The sequence below is a fragment of the Cyprinodon variegatus genome, unplaced genomic scaffold (assembly GCF_000732505.1).
Source record: "Cyprinodon variegatus isolate N-32 unplaced genomic scaffold, C_variegatus-1.0 Scaffold1497, whole genome shotgun sequence".
In the NCBI taxonomy this organism is placed as follows: domain Eukaryota; kingdom Metazoa; phylum Chordata; class Actinopteri; order Cyprinodontiformes; family Cyprinodontidae; genus Cyprinodon; species Cyprinodon variegatus.
Window position 1 is genome coordinate 86,639 of NW_015151950.1, and position 23,323 is coordinate 109,961.

The 23,323-nt window shown below is 40.2% G+C and overlaps 1 protein-coding gene across 6 annotated transcripts in view; it reads right to left on the minus strand.

Annotated features, from left to right (window-relative positions):
- ralgds (ral guanine nucleotide dissociation stimulator) overlaps window positions 1–23,323 on the minus strand; it is a 56,272-nt gene that overhangs the window by 7,087 nt on the left and 25,862 nt on the right. For 3 of the 6 annotated variants that reach the window (XM_015403431.1, XM_015403430.1, XM_015403429.1), the window contains exons 2-12: window positions 7,973–8,277; window positions 6,347–6,421; window positions 5,703–5,896; window positions 5,384–5,508; window positions 4,153–4,368; window positions 3,957–4,060; window positions 3,783–3,867; window positions 920–997; window positions 626–712; window positions 335–367; window positions 130–251 (exon numbers count right to left, since the gene is read on the minus strand). In XM_015403431.1, the coding sequence (XP_015258917.1) occupies window positions 130–251; window positions 335–367; window positions 626–712; window positions 920–997; window positions 3,783–3,867; window positions 3,957–4,060; window positions 4,153–4,368; window positions 5,384–5,508; window positions 5,703–5,896; window positions 6,347–6,421; window positions 7,973–8,277 (1,424 nt within the window). Of the gene's footprint in view, window positions 1–129; window positions 252–334; window positions 368–625; window positions 713–919; window positions 998–3,782; window positions 3,868–3,956; window positions 4,061–4,152; window positions 4,369–5,383; window positions 5,509–5,702; window positions 5,897–6,346; window positions 6,422–7,972; window positions 8,278–20,345; window positions 20,674–23,323 lie in introns of those variants that run through there. The other 3 variants (XM_015403427.1, XM_015403426.1, XM_015403428.1) reach the window with 2 other exon arrangements.

Genomic DNA, 23,323 nt, shown 5'->3' on the forward strand with positions numbered 1-23,323 from the left:
ATATAACAACATTTTCTCCAGTGATGCATGGGCTATTCATACACTGATGTTAAAAGCATAATTTTTAATAACTTAAAAAAGTAAAACGGCAGAATAAAATAAAAAAGGATAATCTGCTTGTCGTGGTACCTTTCTGCCTCGCTGAGTTTCTCCACGGCTGCGAACCACTCTCTGAAGTGGCTTTCCTGAGTGAAGCTGTAGTTGTTTGAGGCCAACTGGAGCAGTTTGATCTGAGCTATCACCTCAAACTCCTGCAAGAACACAAGGAGAATCCAGTGTTGGCGTTTCAGCATTTTAAATATTAGAAGCTTTAGACCTGGAAAAGTAAACAAACCTTTCTCCTCTTCTCAAAATTGATCAGACCTCCCTGAAAAGAAACAAAAAAGGAGCATAAAACTTTCAGTAATTAATAAAAACTGATGGCAACAGGGCCGTTATCAGCAGTGCTTAAATTCAAGACTTTTTCACTTTATTTTTTTAATTGCAAAAAGATTTAATTTCTGATTGAAATCAGATTTAGTGGCAAAATTAATCATGATGTTTTTCCACATTAAAATGATCGAAAACATATTTTAGACAGTGTAGGAAATGTGTTAGAGGATGGAGAAATAGAAAAATGGCCGACCTCGGTGTAATCCTTCATGGCAGTGTCCATCATCACAAGATCAGTCAGGAATGTCCCCAAATAAGGAATGGTCCCCTGCATGACCCCCTGATCAAAGAAAAATCATTAGTGCAGGTAAAAACCAGGATGCTCTTTTCAGGGCTTTACTGAAGACACAATCCCGAATAAGCAGCAGATATAATCCGACACATTGGGTGTAGTGATATCTTCTACCACTAGATGGCACTAAGATGTTGTTTCGCAGCTTTTCTCTGAGCTCCTATAATGTTGTTCTAGAAATGAATTGGGTCTCACCAGGTCTCTCTGCTGCTGGTGTCTCCTCTGCGCTCGTTTGGGGTTGATTTCTAAAGTTGCAAACTTCGAGGTGCCCTCCTGCAGAAACAACAGAACATGTGCAGAATGTCTTAATGCTTTGTTGGAGATCTGTGTGTTTGAAAAAGGAAAAAATAAAACATCCAAACGGACATTATGACTCCTAGACTGGATGAGAATGAGCCCTTGTTCTACAGCTCCCCTGACCTGTGGAGTCCCTCCAGGCTCTGTTCTCAGTAATCTGTTTAGTAACATTTAAAAGAAAAAAAAATTCCCTTCCAATGTTTCGCTGATGACATTCAGGTTTATTTTCCTCTTAAAGCCAAATAGGGTCCACCTACTCCAACTGTTCTTGACCGGTCTGACAACGAAATAAGGTTGAAACTGATCTAAAAAGAGTTAAATCAGACAGTTAGATAAAATGTCAGAATGAAATTGGATTGTCATAGTTAGGTTATAGATCAATGTTTATCTTTTCATTAATGGACCACGAAGACATTTCAGACTTAAATCTCTGCTTAAGAATTCTCTTTGTTCATTTCAGTTTGATTCTGGAAGCTGCTGGTAGTTTTATGATGTATTTAAAATATTTTGTTTTGCATTTTAGATTTTTGTGTTTTTTGGCTCTTACATACCAATATCAACACAATGGTTTGTTTGGGTTTTCCACCTTTAGTGCAGAGGAAAAGTTTAATTTATATGAGAAATCTAACTGAACTCTGTCCGATATCTTTGGTATCAACTTCTGTACAAATATATAAACAAGTATATACTATATTATAATCACCCCCGAAAATTCTGTTTATTAAATTTATTTAAGTGTTATAAACAAACCTTTTTTACAGCATCCCCTCAAAGTGAAAATGTATTAAAACCAGATAAAAAGTAGAATTTTATCAACAGATTTTAATGTTTTTTTAAAAACAGTCATTGTCAGACATTTGTTTCAAAAACTTAAAAATCTGTATTTCAAAGAGGGAAGATTTTTCTTACGGGAAATGTTTTCCCCCTCTTCATTCAAAAATATTTAAACAAATCAGGTGAAAGGTTATTTTAATGATACAACAGTGATTCTGGGAGAGAAAGTGGGAAGAAATCCACTTCTCTGCATTCCCAGCATATTTCTTAGAGAGCCTCTGTGTCTCCCTCTACGTCCGAACGGCGCCTGGTCTGAGAAGATAGACGGAAAGAGAGGCGACGCCCTGAGGTCGGCCCATCAGAGGTGCTATCTACAGTCGCACCGGGTTTCCTCCCTCTGACGTCAGCAGGGATTCCCTCTCAGGAGGCCCTGCTTAAAACTCTCAGGTTACAAATATGTGAACTTGAGCTCATGTCAGTTTTCCCAGAAGAGCAGATTGTTGTAGAGAGGAAAGTAGTTCCAGATGTTTGGACTGAAGATGCATGTAAGAGCACCATAAACCTGACAGCTGATTATTCGGATCTTCATTCCGTTCAGTGTTAAACAATAAACCTCTGCTTCAGGAAAACATCTGGGGCAGCTATGAAGACATATTATTCAGAGAAATTATAAAAAGAAAAAGGCTTTCTACTTCTTTAAACAACTCTACAAACAATGCAGTTCAGCAGTCCTAATTGCAGTTACCTCAGCTGTTCCACTAGGGGGAGCAAAGTTAAACCATCACATGGTGCCACCGGTTAGTGTTGCTCGGTGGGACAACCTGCTGAGGTCTAACCATCTATTTTAGCCAGCATACACCTGAACATGAGCTCTATTTCACGGTCGTCAGGGAATCAGTGAAGTGAATGATTGATGAGTTTTTTTATCCGAATGGAAGGAATAGTATTTTTTGTTGTTTTCATGTTTAGGTAATCAGAGGAAATATTCACAGCTCTTAAGGCTGATTTATACTTCAAAACTAGGTCGTCTGAGTAGGTGTCGCAGTGAACTAAAAGACGTCCCCGCCCCCTCCGCAGACACTCTGCTGCACATCTCCCAAACTGTAGCTGACCGCAGACCGTGCAGCAGACAGGAGGCTGGCTTGTTTTGTTTTTATGACCGAAATTGCAGAAAACAACCCACGAAGTTGGACCAGCTAGAGGTCCAACTTAGGTGCGTGAGAACGCTAGGAACCTTTTTCCACCTGGATCACCGCTTTTTTTCACCGCCATGTGCCTCCGTTGTCAGACAAACTTGCCCCAACTTCCTCTCTGCCTTGGCCGTATCTAGACCCACAGCGGTACCGTGCTCAAAATTGGGAATAAAGCTCACTGTGACACAGTGCTGCGGTAGTATAACCAGCCTTTAAGCACATTAATGTTTTAGATAAAGGAATAAATGGAAGTAGTTACTTAAAAAACGCCCCCTGTTGGTGGGGGATGTTATTTCTAGCTCTTTTCTTTGGACAAGGACGGGTCAGAGTCCTGCATTTGAACTTTGCGTTGTGAAAAAAGTTGAATGACAGGAGGAAAACTCAGATCCGACCCAGAGCCCGGCTTAGATCCGCAGGAACACTGACTGAGTCCAGACTGCAGGATGTTTCCCTGCAGCTGCGAAGGGAAAAGTTCACATCCTGCCATAATTTCTCAGAGTTATGCAACACACGGCGACTGATTAATGAATTTATTTTCCAAGTAAAGGAGAAAAAAAAAGTAGCTCCCACTTCAACAAAAACACGTTTAGCAGCAGTTTCTTTGTTCTGTGACAGACTACTTTAATATCAAGCTGAAACCCTTCTATAAATGAATAAGAAATCAACATTTAAAAAAAGCAAAAAAAAAGGAGTAATAGTAGTTGCCATAGAAAATTCTGAGCTACCAAAATAATTTGACTCTAATTTCCTTCCTCTCAAGCATATGTTTCCAAGTCTGTTTGGAAAAGACTCACCTTCACCAGCAGCTCTCGACTCAAGGAATAGTTATTATCATCTGAGAAGATTTCTGACAGCTCGCGGAAGGTTCTGACACTTTCCCTGTGAGCAGAGGCAGAATTCAGAGTCCGAAACGCCCCAGAAGAAATCTTTATAGAAGAGCTGGGTTAAAGCCAGGAGTCCAAACCTACCGAGAAACTTCGTCCCATGTCCTCTTCAGGCGGTGGATTGCGTTGCACTGCAGGGCAGAGAGGATCGCTCGCAGCGAGGAGAAGTTCTTCAAGATCCGACATTCCTGATGGGAAAAGTGATCCGGAGAGATGAATAAAAATGTGGAGAGGCCTTCAATGATCCCACCTCTAAGTGTCAATCAACATGTCATCTCACCCGCGCCACATCGATCCACCTCTCGATGAGCCGGGCTCTCTGGTTGGGCTTCAGCGTGGGGTTGCTCAGGCAGGTGGTGATCACACAGTTGGTCACTGAGTTGAACTGCGCCACAGTGGCTCTGATGGTGGGAGCCAAGTGCTCCTTGCCTTTCTTGTCCCGCTGAGACCAGATGCCCCCCAGGCAGTGGTACGGCACCACCTTCTTAAACAGGTCCTGGAAGAACATGAAGACACAGAACGGCAACCGTTTAGAGAGCAGCTTCATTGGGCGGGTTTTTAAACAACAACCAAGACCTTGACATTGATTCCACTTTTCTCTCACTGTACAGAAAAATTAATTATAAATAATATAATAACCTAAAAATGGATTATATTAGTGTATTTAATCATTTTTGGCCGATACATCTGAATTAGATCCTTAACTGCACTGCAGACTTCACTTAATCCTGCGGTCGGTACGCCATGGCTGCAAAAGGTCCTTTAACAATGGATAATAAGTGCAGGTTTTAGCAGTTTGAGCGAATAAGATCCTTTGTCACTGGACACGTAAACATTAAAACAAAATCAATACTTGTTTTTGGACTGACAACTGAAAAAATAAAATACTAATATTAAAAATGGGGCATATATTAGAAAAATAATAAAATAAGAATGATAAATAGGGTAATATGAGAGCGTACTTTGCATCTATGTTTAATGAAGAGAAGACATAGGGATCTATAGAGAGACTTTTGCTTTAAATTAAGGGTAAAGCAGGAGAAAGTGCTTGAAATAAAAATTAAACAAATTAATATTTATCAAACTCCCAATATTGAGTTTGATTAGTTTGCTTTAAATCCACCAAACAGAAATTTTAATTCAAATCCACAACTTCATATCCTTTTTTCTAACTTTGGGTTAAAGTCGATGCTTTTACCATTTTTTTCTTCTACAAATGTATTTATGATCTCAAAGGTTTTTATTGTTCTAGAAAAAAAAAATGGGGGAAAAACAAATAGGAGCATTTTTTATAATAAAAAAACATTATTTCAAAAACCAGTAAATGGAAATCTAATTGGTTAATTTTTTAGTAAATAGGCCTCTGGATCAGTTAATTTGGATTACGTAGATTAACTGTTCCAACCAGGAAAATGATTGAAGTGCTTTGGAACATTTCATGTTTCCTGGTGCTCGCCATCAGAGACTGAATGTGACTAAATCTGCCGACAAGGGAAGGAAAACCTCCTCACCGCGTCCATGAGTGTGAACTGCTCCGCCACCATGATGGGGTCAAACGACAGAAAGCTGAAAGCAGGAAGCTCGTCCTCAAAGCCGCTTTCTTCCTGCGTAGCGAAAGGGCAGCCGATGTTTTCCCCTAAAGAAAAAAATTATTATTTTTTTTTTTTAAACAAAAGCTGCATCCATCCGAGTTCAACCTAAACACACTTCCTGCTCACCTAAAGCTCATCTACATCTAAGCAGCTACATATGATGCAAAACTCATTTATGAAGCTTAATTCCTGCTTCTAAAGCCGACCGGCTCCCTCTCCTCTGTTCCTGCCTTCATACCATCGGGATCAGGCTCACACTGCTGTCGGCGGTGGAAGTGGGCCAGCAGGTTGCGGGCGCGGCGCTCCAGGTCCGAGCCGGGGAAGTGGAGGTGGAGGTAAGCCAGGAGCTGGTGCAGACATTCATAGTTCGGGGGGCTCCAGAAGTCCTCTGAGTATTGGTCCAACCACGCGCCCAGGATGGAAGAGACGGTGCTGAAAACACCAGCAGGATAATAATAAACAATCTGTTCACTGTAAAACAACACAGAGAATGTGTTCAATCTGAGTCCAATTAAACTAATCATGGCTGCTATAAACACGTTCTTGGGTTTAACCACTGAATTCCAGCGCAGCCGAGGCTGGAACTCCACAAACAAAAAAACTGGGAAAGGAGAAGTGGTAAAATTGTGGTTTGGTGTTTTACAGTCAGCTGTTTGCAGAATCATATCTAGAAAATGCAAAGAGTGCAGAGAATGTATCTAGAACAGAGACCTGGACCATAGTGATGAGCTGTTTTATAAACATGGCTCTTCAGGAAGGAGAGAAAAGGTGATTTATTACACCATTTATCAGTTCATGAACCATTCTGTGTTGAACCCCTTTCAAGGGAAAAGGGAGCTCTACTGAGAGCTCGTTTCAGAGGAGTTGAAGCCGTCTACTCACTTCCTCAACTCTGTGCGGTCGTCCTGGGAGACTCGATGTGCGGAGACAGCAGGGATGTTCTGGAGCTTGGCGTACCTGAAACACATAAGATCAACTTGATTAACAGACGGTGAAAGAACGAAGCTCCCAGGTAGACGAATATTTTCGCACACTGGTTGTTGTCAGAATGAGAAGCATGTCTAAGGACAATTTAGAGCAATACACCTATAGGCTTGTTTTAGACTGTTGTACATTCAGGAGGTTCTGTTTGCCAGCTAGGCTTCTATGCAGCCCTAAAGGGCTCTAATGATCTACTGCCATAAGAGGAAAGAATCAACAGAGAGCCATAAAAAGAAAATACATTTTTTTTTCTTTAGCCTAAGAGGAAAATTTGGCAGAAGGAGGGAGACTATGCAGCGCTGTTGACCTTTATGTCAGCCATAGTAGGGCTGAAAGCATTAATTCCTTTAATGAAAACTAATTTAGCAATCGATTAATTAGCTATCTGGACTATGCAGACTGCAATACATGCCTCTAGCTGAAAGAGCAATCCACTAAGAGCAGCAATTATGCCCAAATAAAATAAAAAAAATATATATATATATATATAAAAACGTATCATTCAAGATGCTCTATCCAGAACTGCTCAAGAGGACCAGTTTAGCTTTACTTGCTGTGAATTATGTCCAATTGGACACCTTTTGCTGTCCAATTATTAAAAGAATATTTTAAGAAATATACAACAGATTCATTAGTTGGCTAAATAATCTCTAGTTTCATCCCTTAAGGTCTGGTAATACTCCCCACAGCAGTGTGTTGCAGTGAGCTTGTTGCAGATATTTTAGATTTTTGCCCCATATTGAAGCGTGGTCTGCGCTATTTTATTCCACGCCACAACGCATCACGAACTAGCTGTCGGTCTAGATACGGCCGAGACAGTGATAAAGCGGGGGCAAGTTTGTGTGACAACAGAGGGACATTAGGGCCAAAAAGAGCGGGGATCCAAGAGGAAAAAGGGACCGATCTTTATTTTTTATCATCATCAGCAGCCGGATAAAGAAAAAAAGGGGCAGGTTGAGCTCTTCCCAGCCTCTCCTCTTGGCTGGGGGTGCGCGGAGGACCCAGCGTTCTTGCGCTCCTCGCTCTTTTAGCTGGTCCATCTTCACGAGTCATTTTCCACAATGGCGGTCATACAAACAAAACAAGCCAGTAAAGTACCAAACAGGAAATAGGCATAGTGTAGAACGGATGTAGAGGTCACCAATCAGAGGCCTCCTGTCTGAGGTCACCTACAATGTTGGAGAGGTGCAACAGAGTGTCTGCAGAAGGAGCGGGGGCACATCTGCGTTCACTGCGACACACAGATGACCTGGTTTCTGAGAATAAATCAGCCATTAGTCTTGGTTACATTAGTGACACCACTCAAAGTTGGACTAAATCTGAATGTTGATGCTTCATGTAGGTTCAGGTTCAAACTATTTTTTTTATTTTGAATTTCCCATGAAGCGGCGTTGATGTCATGCATTGTTAAAACTGCATTATGGGTGCAGTTTTAGGTTTGTTCATTATGAAGCAGCACCATCTATTTGAATCACGACGCATATTCTTCCTAATCTCTATGGAAACCGATTCATTTCTTCTTCTTACCTGTTGAGCAGGAGATCCAGCACCTGCTTGGTGGTGGCGAAGGAGCGGTAGGTGCAGAGGAAGATGGTGACGTAGGTGGAGTCTTTGCCCTTGAAGGCTGACACCATGTACTCCACCAGCCTCTCCAGCGTCCCGGCCTTGATGGTTCGCACTTTGCACGTCTCATAGAGGCTCAGGGCGGAGTCCGTATCCACACCCAGCCACCGCTGCCCCTTGCTGGCGGACTGGTGGAGCTGCATCTTCCTCAGCGTGATGGTGAAGATGGCATCCTCCTCCGCCTCCTCGCCGATCTCCTGGGTCGAGCTCTGAAAAGAGAGAGAGAAAAAAAAAAGGAAGGCAAGATGTTTTAGTTTAGAGCAGCAGATTCTTGTTCCAAGCTGACATTTTTGACAAGTCAGCCTAGAAAGAGCTGATTCTGGTGCAGGACGCTGAGAGGTGAGGCCTTTAATCACGGCCATCTGTGCGACCCTTTGTTGGCTCGTCGCAGTCTGAGTCATGCTTTTTGAATCATGTGTGCGGCCGTGCACAAACAACAATAGCAGGTTACTAAACAGAGCTCGCTGGATAACAGTGTCAACAAAACAAGCTGCAGCCTGTGCAGAAACTGCATGAATGTGGTCTCTGTAGCCTGCAGCCCTTCGCCAACGCAACATCGGTTATGTTGTTGATCTCTAAAAAAAGATGAAAGAAAACATGAAGCTTTTCGTGCGACGCATCAATTATGTGATGGACTTGTCCTGAAAGCGTGTGATTCTGAATTCTCTGGATCAGTGGAACAAACTCAACCAGATGTGGCTTCATGGCACAAGTATAGCATCTCTTCTGTTGACTTATTCAAGAGCCCCAAATACAGCGAGCGTCAACAAAGCAGGCTGGGTAATCATTGCATTTGATTATAAACTGTTTCCAGTTGTGGAAATGGGGTCAAAGGTTAAACAGGACTGAGCTGCCTGTAAAGTGGAGACGCTACATGAATAGAAAGAAACAGAAAGCTAGGCTCCACTTTAAAGAGCAAAAACATCAAACAAAAATAGAACCTAGAGAGAAAAAAGCTGATCGCCTTTCTGAGTTTAATCCTATTCAGCTGATGTCTCTTACGGAGCAACACAAACCTTTAAACAAGGAAAAAAAGAAAAGAAAATGGCAGGATTTTTCCTCCTAGTTAACACAGGGGAATGCGTTTCCAATCAGCTGTTTGTTTCCCTGCAGTAAAGAAAAAACCGTCCCAGTGATCTGAGGCACATCCAGAACCACCGGCAGCACCGGGGAAGGAAAGCGGGAACATGGCGTCCATCAGTCACAGAAACCATCACTTTACCGCCTCCGTTGTCCAGGATCTGTTTGCCAACATATCAACCTGCTGCTTCCTCTGCTTCCATGGAAACTAGCTCTTATTTGGCAAAGCCGTTTCATCAGGCAGATTATGAAACACTTATGATCTTTCCTGGCCATTAATCGACTTATTTGTTTTGATTGTCCCACTTTATTTTAAAAAAAGCACCCACAATCAAAGGTAGCAAAGAAAACTCAATGTTCTGTCGGTTCAATCTTTTTCTCCCTCCTCCGCTGTCTAAATGTTTAGAGTTTAATTCTCCTTTTAAATTACTTCAATAATCATTTGGTGTGTTGCTTGATCTGACCCCGCAGGGTTGCTATTGGAAATAAGAACTTGCTTCTGATTAATTAAAATCTGGTAAAATAAAAATCAGCTCAACCCTGCTTGGAGCATCAAAAACTTAAAGCCAGAACCAGTTAGCCACCAGTGCAGAGCTTATTAGATACCAAGCTTATCTGTTCTGCAGAAAGAACACCATAGTCGAATGTGATGCCAAAAGTGGAGGATCCTGAGAATTGTGTCCTACTTCTTCACACATGTAGGATCAATTTGGTCATTATCCATGGATTGACGGAGCTCTATGGTGCAAAGAACAAGTGATAAATTGGACGTGTGTTCAGGAAAATCCAGAGGTCTAACCCCCACTGAGGTCCTGTTTTTTGGTCCGAGACAAGCCAACAAAGTGAGCTCAACCACAGGAACAGGTCACCATCACAGACAGTAAATAAAAACAGATGAATGTGTGGATGAAGGAAAGAAGCAGCTCTCCAGCAGAACTAAAAGGGATGTGAGACCTCTGGTCTGCAGAACAAGCAGAGGGGGAGGATGTGAAAGATAAACGAGGAGAAACAAAGTGTTGTAAATCCCGATCTGTGTAAAAAACCCTGAGAAACAGCTGCAGCTGAAGGCCTCGGCAGCAGGGAGCTGCTTATCGACCGAAACCACAGAGGCTGCTATCACTTCAAACCCTACAAACACACAGAGAGCTCAAGGGCAGCGCCCCGCTCCATCCGTTCAACATAATGCTCCTATTCATTCCTCTAACAGCCAGGATGAGAGCTTCCATGATCAACCACACTTTCCATGCTGCTAAACAAACAGCTCGATACTTTCATTTTAAGAACCAGAGTTTTCCTTTTTTTAAACAACCAGATGAGAGGCAGGCCAGTCCCTCCAAACCAAAACACACATCTGCCCTCCACATTATTGTCATCAACTCCAATCTAACCCAAGCAGTCTGCAGGAGTAGGTGGAAACTATGAACTGGGCTCACATTCCTTCAGCCTGACTCGGAGCGTTGTCAAACATCCTGGTTACAAACAGGAAAAAAAGGGGTTTTAAAAATAAAACACTTCACCGAAAGTGAGCGTCAGAGCAGCAGGACGTGCAGCTCGGCGTTTTATGGATGCAGCCAGGAAAAAGCCACATGTCCAGGCTCTCATTCCATTCTATCCTCTTCCTGGATTGCCAAACAAAAAACAGAGTGAAACACCGGCCACTTTATTAGGTACACCTGTTGACTCAAATCTTTAAACAGCCAATCACATGGTAGCAACTCAATGCATTCAGGCATGTGGACATGATAGAGATGATCTGCTATAGTTCAGAGCATCAGAATCGATGAGAAAGGCGGTTTTAGTGACATGGTGGCTTGATCCAGACGGGCTACTCTGAGTATTTTGGAAACAAGTGATCTACTGCAATTTTCCTGTACAATCATCTCTAGGGTTTACAGAGAACGATCCGAGAAAGAGAAAACATCCAGTGAGCGGCAGTTCTTTGGGCACAAATGGGTTGTTGATGTCAGAGGAGAATGGCGAGACTGGTTTGAACTGATAGGAAGGCATTGGTAACGAAAATAACCATGCATTACAACCAAGAGAGCATCTCTGAATTTCTGCATCTCCGAACGAGTCAATCCTTGAGGCGGAAGTCCTGCAGTAGACCCCACCAGGTACCACTCCTGTCCACTAAGAACCGTAGACTGAGGCTTCAATAAGGTCAATAGAAGATTAGAAACCCGGTGCCTCCAATTCTCCCAAGATTCAGATGTTAGGGTCAGAATTTGGCCTCAACATGAAAGCATGGATCCCTCCTTGTTTGTATCAACGGTTCAGGCTGCCGGTGGTGGTTTAATGTGTGAAGATATTTTCTTTAGACACGTTGGGCCCCTTAATATCAACTGATCATTGTGTTAATGCCACAGCCTACATTAGTATTGTTTTTTTTTTTTTGACCATGTCCATCTCTTTATGATCACAGTGTAACCATCTTCTGATTGATATTTCCAGCAGGATTACACTCCCATCTCATAAAGCACGAGTCATTTCAGACAGTTTATTGAACCCAATAGAGCACCTTTGGGATGCGGTGGAACAGGAGATTCATCATGGATGTGCAGCTGACCAATCTGCAGCATCTACATGAGGCCATCATGTCAATATGGACCAAACTCTCTGAGGAGTGTTTCCAGAACCTTGTTAAATAAATGCAGTTCTGAAGGTGAAAGGAAGTCCAACCCAGTAAAAGCAAGGTGAACCCAATATAAAGCTCGGTGAGTGTATAAGAAAAGCTGCATCGCCTCTCTAAATGTTACACACTGCTCCTTTAAGTTAGATCTTTGCATATTCCAACAGACTGGTCTTCTCTAGCAGCAGATAGATCTGCTTTGCAGGACAGAGACATGACTGAGAGCTTTTTAAAAAGTTTAAAGCAGAGATGCACTGTTCCAATACTCCGATGGGATATCCGCTCCAATATTTACCAATTAGCTGGATCGGATGAATGAGGCAGATTCGGGATTCTAATCCAGACATTTCTACTCTTATTGATATCATACACAGCTATACAGTTACAAACATCAAGAGACTTTAATTTCATGAATTGCCAAGCTGATTACATCATCACACAGAGCACATGAAACAGATGGTGATGATTTATTTTTGCTCAGTTTTTTCCCCTAATGGTTATGTCAAACATGATGGCTTTACTCATAGTATACAGCCAATTCATTCAACATTAGCATCACATATCGGCTGATACACTCAGTCCAGTTATCGGTATTACAATGGATCATTCAATCTCTAGTTTGAAAATGAGCCTTTAATCCAAATGAGACCCAAACTGCTTTTACCTGATGTTATAAAGTTCAGTTTATCTCAATGAAATTAATAGAGCTATAGTTTTTTTTTTTTGGTCAATAACCCTACAATATGGCGCCCTGGCAGGGTGAGAAGCCGTCCACCTGGGAGCACCATGCCATCTGCTGCGCTGCTCTTTCTAACATGCAGCACTACATATTAGACTGGTAGAAATGAGCTCAGATTATGGGAGCAGCACCAACCTGCAGCTCCAGCATCATCCTTGCCCAATTCCTCTATTCACTCCCCAACAGTCCACCATTGCTTCTCTTTAGCCCAACAGGGCTTTATTTTTGCCATTTCTCTTCTCACCGATCACTTTTAGTTTTTTTGACTGATTTGACTGCTGAAATTACTCCTCTGTTTCAGTTAAACACTAAATAATCTCAACTTGCATCACTGTCACAAATTGCAGCTTTTTCATAAGGATCCTTGATTAAATGTGCAGAAACATTGTCCGGTTAAAACGGCTGAGAAGTTCTTTAAAGTTTCTTCTTTCTTATACATATATATATATAAAATCGATTAAACTATTAAATGGAATAAAAACGTTTAAATCATAAAACATCTGAATCTTTCTAATCACAGCCAGCTGGTTCTGCATCAGGCTGTAACTAACCGACAAGAGACGAGGGAAAACCCTTCGCTCTGAGCCAAGCAGCACCCTGGGAGGGTTTTTAGAGGCCGTGCCAAACACAAACCTCATCCAGGGAAAACAAACACACCTGCTTGGATCACTAGAAAGCCCCTCAGAGGCAGCAGCTAAATGCCCCTTCCCCCCGAAACAGTAAACAGCTGAACAAAGCCAACAATGCAGTGCGTCCATTACGAGCCCAAACCAGAGACTTCCCCTCGCTAACAATGAGTGCCGAATGCCGGTGAGGTCATCTGTGGTGGGGGGGGCAGTGGGTTCACCGACAACATAAAACCCATCTACATTCTCCCTTCATTCTGCTTTTCTGTCCAACTGCATAAAAATTACATTAGCTTAAAGGATACCAAGTATAACAGTATTTATAAAGTTTCAGTCTGCAGTGCTGAAGCTTATAGTGATGGCTGTTGTAACGATGGAAATAAATAAAATGGATGTTATTCTCATTCATTGCTTGTTGTCAAACAGGGCCTGCAAGAGATGCATTAAAAACACTCTGCAGGAGTGTTTGGATGTTTTTGAAAGGCCCAAATGTCAAAATGTTTGAGACAAAGCAGTTGTAATGCGGATTTGTTTGGGCCCCGGCATCAACATGAAGATGTTCTGCAGTGAATTCAAATGACAGAATGGCTGCAGGCCAAATAACTCCTGATTAGATTCCCAGGGTGACCTCAGCCTATTCCTGGAATCACTGTTTTTTTTTTTTTTTTTTTTTTATTAGCTGTAACAGGCATATTAGCATAAATAATCAAAATTAATGCATAGTGGCAGCCGGGACTAAAACAATATGTTCCTTTGAGCAGTTTCCATTTTTGGTCATTCTTATTTTTTACTTTACTCTTTGGAACTAAATAATCAAACTGCAGAGCTGACTGTAAACAATCTTGGTGCAACTCTATCCCAACCTATTGAGTCGTGCAGCAATTATAAGAAACCAAACTAAGCAGGAGTAAATATTGAGGTCCAGTAACAAAAGTCATGTTGAAGGATTCAATCTGGTTTTGTTTCTTTTCACACACCAATCTGTAACAATAGACTAATCTACAATGAGAGTCAATTCTTTCAATTTTTTACAAAAAAAAAAAAGAAAAGAAAAACAAATTGCTTCAAATTGGCTACAGGTAAGAAAATCAGGCAATAAAAAAAAATAAAACTCGTGATATCAATATCCTACATCAATATGAATTTCAAAGACACTAACCAATATTTACATATAAAATTATACGCATTTTCCATCCGAAAAGATAAAAAAAATAATAACAAGCCAAGTTTAACTAACGGGTGCCCAAAAATTTTTTTTTAAACAAAAAATACCAGATATCATTGTGATTGCAGATATATCGTACATCCTATAAGAAAAATACATCTCAGTGGTGCAAACTGTCCTCACATCCATACATGCGAGGACTTCAGTCTGGATTAAAGACGCTCTGGGTAACCTGAACTAGAATATGAATTTCTGTTAATTTCCTTTGCCTAATGAGGAAAACATAGATCGCTTTTGGCGTTTATCCAAACTGAAATACATTTTTTCTTTAATTTGTCATTTTTTTCATTTAATTGTGATGCAAATTTTGAGTGAACTTTTAAAAAAATAAAATGTGAGTTAGATGCGTTTCCATCCACTGGAGCATATTAACGGCGCCATGCAAAATACTTTTCTTCTCCATTATTAACTTTCATTAAAAGCTGATAAACTGGTCTGTCTTGATTGTTTTTCAGGTGGATTTTCCCACTTAAAAACATAATAAAACTACTTTATTCCCACTGATCACAGCAAATATAGCTGCAAGGCAAAGAAAGGATAGAGTAGCTCCGCCCAACGCGCGTCAGACACACTTTTTGACCCTAACCCTAACCCATCAAAGACAAATATTGGAGTAGCAGCTAAAACAATTTCTAATCCCAAATATTCAAAAAGATTACATTTCAGATGCAAATTAGTCTTTTCTTGGGGGGAAATCTTAACCTAAATCTGAATAAAAAAAACGACTGGGATGGAATCAATGTTTGGAGAAATTAGGTCATGATAAACCTTTCAAGTGTTCCTGTTAATCAAGGGTTTTTGGAAGTTTTGGCGTTCTTTTAATGTTCCAGTTACGGTTCCTTTCTTCAGAATTGGACAGAAGTTCTGCAGAAAGTTGGACAAGAGCCCAGGAGCAGCAGCTCATTCCCTTTAAATTGGATCCAAAGCGCTGGTCACCTGCTTGCATTAGAAGAACCAGGAGGGTATTATGAAGAGAAGCTAGAGGGACGGACTGAAAGCGAAATATAACCCCCTCCCCTCGCTATGAGAGACAGATAATCCTGCTGAATCGAATCAAATCCCTCCAGAACCTTCTCCTCAGTTCCGTCCTCCTCCAGTGGTTCACAAGCCTTCAGACTTTATGTAAGCCCGTTTTCAGATGGTTGGACCACGTCCGAATCGGACAGTAAAAAAGAAGCAGAGAGAATCAAGTGATTTTCCAGCCTTCATATTCTTGCAGCTGTCTGTTTTTTAGCGCTGTGATTGGGCGGCTGGACCCCTGTGAAACAAAAGCTCCTCTGTGCAGAGCTCTGCTCCTGCTCCTCATGTTTCGGCCGTTAAATAAGAGCTCATGATAAGCAGCCTTCAGCTCACAGAGACGGCATCTCAGAGTTTGTCTTTTTTAGATTTGGGTCATGAGGGGGGAAAACAGATGAGACATGCAGAGTTACGTACACCCCCGGGACATCAAGGAAACGTTAATTATGTGTACTGTTCTGGCTGTGTAATAAGACACTGTGCTGTTTGATTGTTCTCAGGGTTATTTCTACCCTCTGGGATAAGGGGAGTCATACTGTGTTATTAGGTTCATCTGGGATCTGCAGGCTAAGTCATCATTGGCTCAGAGGATTCAGAGAGAGGAAGTGTAAGAGTAGCTCTCCGGCTCTGATTTCACCATCACTTACACCTCCGCTCAACAAGACCAGAATCACAGAATCAGAGTCTCGTCCGACGTAGAAAACGGCGGCACGGCTGGATGCCAATCAGATTCTGGACTCTTGGGGTCTCCGTTTTTACTTTCAATCCCCCAAAATAACTGCAGCTCATCAGTGATTGGGATTATTTTTAGCCTGAATTTGCTTCTTGTAAACATTCTGGCTGCCGTTTCTTTATTCTGCTGTTTCTATTATTACCCGCTTTTTATTATTTATTTCCGTAAATATGATTATAGTGAAAATTTGGATTGAAATAAACATAAGAGGACCTGATTAGGCCATATGGGACTGAATTTGAGGAGGTTTAGGTAACATTTGAGCATAATTGGATTCAGTATATATATTTTTTTTACAATTGTGATATAATTTCTGCTCTAAGTGGGTCGCTCTGTCAGCTAAAGGAATGTTTTAGAGTCTATAAACTCCATTACTAAATTAGCTGACGATTATTTTGTTAATTGATTAATCCAATTAACTGTTTCAGCCAGAATAGCAATTAAAATCACGATAAATACAAACAAACAGCAAAAAAAAAACAGCTAAGCGTATTAGTCAGAAAAAGCAAGAGGTGGGGGAGGGGTTAGTTACCCAAAGCTTTCAGTAGAAACCCAGAAATAAGAAAATAATAGAAAATAAACGTTTAAAAATGTAAAAAAAAAAAAAAAAAAAAAAAAAAAAAAGTTTAAAAAAATAAAAAAAAAAAAAAAAAAAAAAAAAAGGAACTTTATATAACCTTTATATATTTCTAACCGACCAGTTCCTGCTTAAACGAAACACTAAAGATTTCAGGTTTCCTCTAAATATTCAATACAGAGTCAACATGTCCCCTCTTCACACAGATCGCCCCACGATTCTCTCCAAATGCTCAATCTGAAATGAGATCCAAAGTAAAGATGACAGCGTCTCAATGCGTCATTAACCATCCGAAGCAGTGGGAGGAGAGAGAACGCCCCTGGATTGCTGAGGAAACCCCTCATCCTCGGCGGGAGGGGAGGGGGATTAAGCCCTGGGTGACCGTGTTAAAGCAGAGGATTAGAACGGAGCAGAGAGACGGAGAACAGGGTGGCAGGAGAAACCAAGAGGTTTGAATAACGGTCTGATTAATGACACAAACGGAGCAGAAAGTCCAAACAGAACATTTCATCCTTCCAGCCAGAACGCTGAGGACTCTCGGTTAGCTGGAAGATAAATGCATGTGATTCCACCCTTTTTATCTCATCTACTGGCAAATGCATCATGTAATCCATAACTCTCTAACCTTATCTCTCATCCCTTAGAATATTAAAGTCCGACGATGAAAACCTGTTTTGAAACAGATTACTGAACAGAAACGAACCTGGTAGAATCATTTAAATAAGCTTTAATCAATCTGGATTTATTTCTGACCCCTACAAATGTTCCCTAAAACACACTTCTTCCACACTTGAATTTTAACCTTTGAAACAACATTTCATATCTTTACAGCAAAGAGGTATGAATCTACAAAGCTGAGGTTGTATAAATGGTAAAGTGTTATTATTTCCCTGCTGTTTTAAGCCTCTATGGACCAACTTGAATCAGGTCTATTTTCAAACCTGAAACACTGAGACTTCTCATCTCTGGGCTGGATTATCCAGTCCTAAATACAGATCCTTTTAAGCTAGGTTGTGATCTGTGTTACCTTTAATTTGCTTGTATAAACTCAAACAGTGGTTTTAATGCTTTAAACCCAGGGTTTGTGAGCTAAGAGGGTCTAGAGAGGATTTAAAAAAAGCATAATGCCCTTTTGTTTATGACGGAGGGACAATTTAGCTCAGGAGCTAAAAAAACAACAACAAACAAAACCAAGATGATTAAAGAAAAAGAAAAATCAGATGCCATAAAGCCCTTTAATTACCAGAGGTTTTTCAATTTTACCCGTTTTTGTATGGCTATGAGGAATAAAGTCTGGAAACTTTAGATTTTTTCCTGCATATTTATTTAGAAAGCAGGATAGAAGTCCTGTTAAATCATCAGGACTTTGACAGGCGGTGCACTCCCTGCACGTCAGCGCCCTGCTGTATGTTGAACAGCTCCAAGATACAAGAAAGCTGTCCAAGTCTGACTCATCCATTTATTAAAATGCCTTCTGTACAAACACACACACACACACACACACACACACACACACACACACACACAGATGTGTAATGTTAACCCACAGTGACTCTGGCTGCCGGGCCAAAGCATCCACATCATCAGGGCTCTAAAGCAAGATAAGCTGCATGTGACGTCACCGTTTCTTCTAGAGTTTCCACATGTTGCACAAATTTCTTCACTACAACTTGTTAGGTTTTAGGCTTAAAATGTATTACAATCGGCTTTTTTCCTCTCATATTGCGTTTGGTTTCATTATCCAGAGACCTGCTGTGACCTACTGAGGTATCGAGGTAAATCAAAGTACTAAAAAGCTAGACCTTCAAGGCGGCTAATGTTTTCTAACTGTTCCTAAAGTCCTTTTAACTAGATTTTTGACAAAGCACAAAGTTTAACTTGCCTTTTCAAGTCAAAGAAAGTACAGACAGATTAGACTTTACAGGATATACTGTTGTCAGCTCATCCAGAGCAAATATAACTTCTTTATTCACAGCAGAAAGCTGAAAATGATAAATCAACATTTTAAAATAAGTTATTGATTTAGACAAATTAATATCAAATAATTAAAAAAATAAAAAACAAACAACCAAAAGGGAAAAAAAACGGTTATGCGTCATTATAGCAGCAACAGCAATGGTTTTCCTGTATTAAACCAAGAGTTTGTTTTAAACCTTCAAACATTTACACTCAAATCTCTTTGTTTGAATCCATCCAGCCATAATTTTCACTCAATGCTATCACTTCTGATGACTAGTAGTTCTGTTAACCGGTGCGGCTGATCCCTTTAGTAAAGCTGGGAATTTTCTGGAGGGATTTAGAGCCGCTGGCATGGATTTTCTCCAGCAATCCGACACGTGCTTCACCCCGGAGGAGGGAAACAGATCAATCCACCAATCGGCCAATTTACACCAAATCTACCAGCAGACATTTTTCAAAAACTTCACTGAGGTGGACTTTTTAACCCTTGTACTGTTAATGAGATGCTACTTAAAATGTTGACATCTGTCAAACCAGTGATCAAATTTCGCCATATGGCTGCAACTAACGATCATTTAGCAAATCAATTATCTGTCGAATATTTTTTCAATTAATCGATTAACAATCGGATAGCCAAAGGTTCCTTAAAGAAGATTTTTTTTTACAAAAATAAACCAGTTTAAACTCAAACTTTTCCATTTGAGTTCTGGATAGAGCATATTGACAGATGAAAACTTTTATTTAATCTTAAATCCAAAACGTTTACATACTTTACAATTTTGATATAACAACTGCTCTAAGTTTGTTTATCTGTCACCTAAAAATATGTTTTCGAGTCTCTATACTCCATTTAACGATTAATCGAGAACTAAATTAGTTGACAATTATCTTCATTCTTGATTAATTCAATTGTTTCAGCCGTATTTCCCTGACATGAGTGCGATATATATATATATATATATATATATATATATATATATATATATATATATATTTATTTATAGGAATTTCAGGGAATTTCCATCCAATTGCCATCAGATTATTTCAAAATCTACACCTTCTTACTCCTGTTGATCATTTCAAGCTGCGCTAAGTGCTGAGATGATGTGAGCAAACTGATTTCAGCTCTCTGAGCGGAGTTCCCCCATATTTCTGACATTTACAGTAAGAGATAAACAACTGTTCAAACAGGAGGTCCGACCCATATAGGCACCATCAAGGTAAAGGGCACCTGTAAGGATCATGGCAAACAGCTGCATTGGGGGGTAGGGGGGGTTTCTTATGTGGTTTAACTGAATGAGTGTGAGCAGAGGAGGGAGATAACCACAAGCTGCAGAGAAGCAAGTCATGCTGTAACTGTAGGCCTGTGCCAGCCTGGAAGCATTTGTTAGGGAGCCATTAGTGAACATTTAGATCCATCTGTGTGGGCTATCCCGTCTCAACCTCAGCTACAATCACAGCACTTCATGGTATCCTCATGCACAAACCACCGATCCGACAAGGAAAACGACTCTTAATGAGAACTACAGCCGAAAATTGTAAAATAAATATATATATATTAAAGTTTGATGCTTCTTTGTTCACATGAAGTTTAACCTAAACGGTAAAATCAGAAGCCCGAGCCGGTAAAAGCAGTCCGTTCTCCCAGGAACAGCTAATCTAACGGGCCTCCTTCACCCTCCTCTTCCTCACCTCGGTCAGGGGCAGGTCCGGGTCCAGGTGGGTGAAGCTGTGCAGCACCACCGGGCTGCGGTCCTCCACCACCTCCAGCTTCACCCCGTCCCAAATGCTCCGAACCTTCCACGACGAGTCGAACATTTCGAGCAGCTGTCCCGGCTTAAAGCTGCCCGCCTGGGTTTCAATCCCCGGGAGAAAGACCATGGAGGCTTGGTGGGCGGTCGGTAGGTCACAGCGGCGGGACAAGCATCTTTGACGGGTTTTATCTGAGAGGTTTTGGTCCAAAGGCGAAGCGCAGCAGCTGGTTCGGCTCCGTCAGATGAGTTAAAGCAGCTCTGCTAGATCATCCTGCGGTCTGAGGCGTTCAGGAGCATCAGGACTCCCAATAAACTCCGCCCACTAGCTTATGAGACCTTCACGAGCCTCGGAAAAACTAAAAGCTGGTGAAGAAATAAACCCGACGGCATAAATTTGTTCCTGTTAAAAATAAATTTAACTTTATATCGGTATAAAAGAAATAACAGATAACTTATTAAAATAATTTGCTGTATTTTTATTTGTTAGTTTATCTTACCGAATTATATTTGCCACACATTTTCTATATATTTAGATTTTTAATGATATTCTAATATAAAATAACAAAAAACTAAATAATTTTTACTCGTGAAAATTAAAAAACACAAAAGAAAATGCTCCTTGAAATAACACAATTGAAAAAAATGGAATAATGGAAAACTTAATTTAAAGAATTTAAAAACAGAAAAAGGCTTAAAAAAAAGCTTTACTGCTTTCATGTAGTAAAAAAATAAATAAATTAAGTTAAGGCTATTGCCAAAAAAATACTTTCTAAATAAGCACTGAGATGATATAGGAACATAAATGTAAACAAGTATTTGTGAAGGATTTGTACAAGCATAACAACGTTTTTTAGAGACTCTAAAAGCATGTTCTTAGGCATTTGTTAACTTTCTACATTTTTCTATGAAATCCTTAAATTCATATTTTATGTTCAGTCGTGGATTTTGTTTTTAATCTTGGAAAGTTTTTTATTCAACTCAACCATTACTAAGTAGTAAAAATTATAAAACAATAATGATGTAAACTGGAATAAAGTGAAGCTTCCTTATGAGGACAACTAAATGCATCTCTACAGAGATCTAAACATGTAAACAGCTTATGAACTCCCAACTCTTGAAGTCAGCAAAGGTAACTATATAGCACTATAAAGGCTAAATGTAGGGAGTATGCAACATTTACAGCCTTCTCTACATGCTGATTTTGAAATGTCGGAGGTGTCCCTGAAGGCAACGTTAACTCCTCCATTCTTATGTCATGCCTTAGGGGAAATGATGGGCCTGTGTTGTTTCTGCTCTCACTATGGCAGCAGGACAGTATGGGAAAAGAAAACAAAGTAAAGTACAGTTTAATCTTCCTGCTTTCAGCCTCAAATCACATATTTACACTGAAAAAGGAGCAAACATTAAGAATGTCACTCAAATAACTCTTACCCTGGCATTCTCTGAACACACAAACTAAATCTCTTAACATTAAAAACATCCTGAAATAATCTAACAGAACTGGACACAAAATATAAAAAAGCCTTTTAAATTCTGAATTCAATAATTATATATATATATATATATATATATATATATATATACACACCTCTCTTTAATCATGTTTTTCCATTTTTTTCTCCTGTAAACACCACAATTTTCCCATTGTGAGGCATATTGTTAACCCACTCTTCATATAAGGTTTGTTTTAAATTTAAATATTCATGTCTTGGCAAAGGAAAATTATAACCTGTATATTACATCCAGGGAAATATTTGTTACTTTTTTCACTTAATGCTTAATAAAGATCAGTTCACTTTTTTCCCTACAATGAATCAAGTAAAAGTCTGATTTTGCTATAAAATGACCAACGTTTTTCCAATGTAAAAGATCTCAGTGTGGCAACGGGATTATTCACGCAGTCAAATTTCTGTGGATCCATCAGTTCCTCTTTCTTTGCTCTCTATTTTAACACTTGTGCACTATAAGTAAACAGCTTGAATGTTTTTCAACCAAATGCTGAACTGCACTTCTTGAACTGAGAAACTTCAGTTTGCACAGATGCATCTAAACAAACAAAAATAAGGGATTTCTATATAATAGACGGCTCGAAACACAGTGCTTAAATATCCACTTCACAGCTGAAATTATCGGCCCTTTCACCTTTGTGGTTAGAAGCTGACCGCTTTTTATCATCTTTGTATACACTAATTTTTTGTCTGTGATCTACCTGGACAAATTTCTTTTCTGATTTCCAAAACACACCATACAATCGACAAGAGGACGGTTCCTGAAACACCCACTGCGGTTTGAGTTGACCATAAAGATAGTTCTCTGATGTGTCATCATCTGAGCTGAGGAGGATCTCACAGCCAGCAGGATCAACAGGAGCTTCAGTGGATTTACCATCCAATACTGCCTCCTGGTGGACAGCTGAAGGAACACAGCCCATTATAATCAAACTAACAAGCTATCCATCAACTCAATTACATGAGCTACCAAGCTATTTAGTTGATTACCAGCTCAAATCAGTTTAACTCCGTTTTTTAATCAGCGGCACAAAACAAATGGCTGTAAAAGCCTTGAGGTTTTCAGCGTGGTACTGAAATGCCATGCAGGAGTAATAACTTTGCAGGAGAGCAGCAATGATGAGGATTTCAGAGGGAAAAACATCAATTGAGCAAAACACGTAGGACTTATCAGACTTTTCTGACTCTGGGTTTTATAATCTGATGCTGTTGCACAGAAAAAGAGAGAAGAAGAAAGGATTCACTAGTGAGATGAAGCCACAGTTCATGAAGCCTCATGTGAACACGTCACCACCTACTGGTGTAAAGCAGAACTACAGTTTGTAATAAAATCTGTGTTTTTTTTCCCCTTTTAAGTTCCTTTGAAATTGTTAATAGTTGGTGTGTATAATAAAACCTTTTGTAAGTT